Source organism: Abrus precatorius, unplaced genomic scaffold, assembly GCF_003935025.1.
Source record: "Abrus precatorius isolate BTA unplaced genomic scaffold, Abrus_2018 Scaffold11, whole genome shotgun sequence".
Classification (NCBI taxonomy): Eukaryota; Viridiplantae; Streptophyta; class Magnoliopsida; order Fabales; family Fabaceae; genus Abrus; species Abrus precatorius.
The window spans coordinates 13,830,157-13,832,816 of NW_020874303.1; the positions used below are offsets into that span (position 1 = coordinate 13,830,157).

General features: G+C 44.3%; 1 protein-coding gene across 1 annotated transcript; it reads right to left on the minus strand.

Moving 5' to 3' along the window:
• Nucleotides 1-995: 995 nt before the first annotated feature.
• On the minus strand, nucleotides 996-2,321 carry LOC113855652. The gene is made up of 4 exons (XM_027487281.1): nucleotides 2,110-2,321; nucleotides 1,368-1,920; nucleotides 1,237-1,254; nucleotides 996-1,058 (listed from the first exon to the last, which is right to left on the minus strand). The coding sequence occupies exons 1-4, from the start codon at nucleotides 2,319-2,321 to the stop codon at nucleotides 996-998; spliced, it is 846 nt and encodes a 281-aa protein (XP_027343082.1).
• Nucleotides 2,322-2,660: the final 339 nt, after the last annotated feature.

Consider the following 2,660-nt stretch of genomic DNA (forward strand, 5'->3'; position numbering starts at 1 on the left):
GTCGGTGTCACCACCACTCTCTCCTCCCCAAGGTATTTCTACCGTCCTCATCCCCACACCCCCAGTGTATCGTTGAACCATTCACAGCATATTACAACGGCACTAACACGCTCCATTCACACATTTCATTCACACACGCAATATTTATGCTTGCACACGGCACACAGGCTATATTCAATTCACATCACACGGTACATAACCCATATTCATCTACATTACACGGCCTTCGGGCCCACATTTGTTCACAATGTTCATTTATTCATTAATTAATGGCATTCCATCACACAATTTCCCCCACGGGGCCTAACTATTCCAGCACACATCACAATGCACATCAATTTCTATCAAACACACTATTTCTACTCCCTATCTCAGCCACATTGTATTAATCAACTGAACACACAAGAATTATAATACATTGAGATAGGGTAGAGTCCCCCTTACCTTGGATTAAAGACTCACACTCGGATTTGACTACGAACGTGCTCCCTACACAGATTGCGGCCTAAAACACATGGAAGAAATCCATGAGAACTCCAAGAAACCGAGAAACAGAGAAATAGGAATGAGAAACGGAACCCTAACCATTAAAACTCACTTCCAAGCGTTCCTCACACGGATTTGACCTTCAATCAAGCTCCCGAATGGCTTTGGAGGCAATTAATTGGTGGAATAGGGCTTCGGGAACGAGAGAATCAAAGGAATTTCAAAGGAAGAGGGAGAAATAACTCTCCCCGAACCCTAACCCCCTTTAAATCCTTTTCTGGTCGTGACACTATCGCTACAGCGAGGGAACCTCGCTGCAGCGACACGCTCTCACACTGCAGCGAAAATATCAGACGAAATTGCACCCTGGTTTCTGCAGAATCTCGCTACAGCGAGACTGCACTCAGAAATGTACCCTAAACTGTCGCTCTCTTGCTACAGCGAGACGTCTCTCGCTACAGCGAGAATGTGACAATTTCAGTCCTTCCTCCCAGAGCCCTTTCGCTACATTAAGAATCTTCTCGCTGCAGCGAGAACAGCCCAGTATCACGCCCTGCATTTAGGCACTTAGTCTATCCAGTCATGCATACACATAAATACACACATCCATGTACTTAATACACATAAACATCATTATCAAATAAATCAACACACAATGAATATATATATATATATATATATATATATATATACACACACACACACAATAATTAATATTATCAAAATTTGGGGCGTTACAACTCTCCTCACCTTTAAGGAATTTCGTCCCTGAAATTCAATCCAACACATACTAGTTACAAGAATAAACCTGGATACAATTCTCTTATTCTACTCTCCGTTTCCCATGTGGCATCTCCTTCATCACTTGAGCTCTATATTACCTTCACCAATGAGATGTCCTTGACCCTCAGCTGCTTAACACGGTGATCTGCAATCCTCACCGGATACACATCATACGACAAGTCTTCTCTTACTTGAACCAGGTCAAGATCAATCACATGGGAAGGATCTGACACATATTGCCTAAGTTGTGACACATGCAATACCAGATGTAGATTCGAGAGGTTCGGAGGCAACGCAATCTGGTATGCAGCAGGACCAATTCTACTTAGCACTTCGAACGGTCCAATGAACTTAGAAGATAGTTTCCAAGACTTCAGAGCTCTCCCCACTCTGGTTATAGGTGAGACCTTCAGAAACACATGGTCAGCCATTTGGAACTCAAACGGCTTCCTCCTTTTATCATAATAACTCTTCTGTCGATCCTGGGCAGCCTTCATCTTATCTCTGATCATTCTGATCGGCTCATTCTGCCTTTGGATCATATCCGGCACACACAGAGTCGTCTCTTCGGTTTCGTACCAACATAACAGAGTTTTGCACCTCTGCCCATACAAGGCCTCAAACAGTGTCATTCCAATGCTAGCATGATAACTATTGTTATACGTAAATTCCACTAGCGACAAGCACTCTTCTCAAGTTTCTTGCTGCTTGAGCACACAAGCCCTCAACAAGTCCTCTAAGGACTGGATGGTCTGCTCAGTCTAACCGTCAGCCTGTGGGTGATAAGCCGAGCTCAGTCTCAACTTAGTCCCCAACGCCCGTTACAAGCTCTCCTAAAACCTCGAGGTAAACCTCGGATCTCTATCTGACATCACACTAGTTGGCACTCCATGCAGCTTGACTATTTCCCGTACATACAACCCTGCGAGTCTTTCCAACTTATACTTCATGTTGATCGGAAGAAAGTGCGCATCCTTGGTTAATCGATCCACTATCACCCAGATGGCATCATGGTTGTTCCTGGTCTTAGGTAACCCAGAAACAAAGTCCATGGAGATGCTATCCCATTTCCACTCAGGGATCTCCAATGGTTGCAACAACCCAGGTGGACATTGGTGCTCTACCTTCGCTTTCTGGCAAGTTAGGTATTTAGCCACATATTCAGCCACATCTCCATGTCATTCCACCAAAAACTCTTATGGAGATTCTAATACATTTTAGTTGCACCAGGGTGAAAACTCATCCTGCTCTTATGCGCCTCCTCTAGTACCATCTGTCTCAGCTCATCCACTTGAGAAATGCACACTCGGTTCCGGAACTTGATCACCCCATTCTCATCACGGTGGAACTCAAGTCTTTTCTCTCATCCTTCTGCCTCATCATGTCTTGTA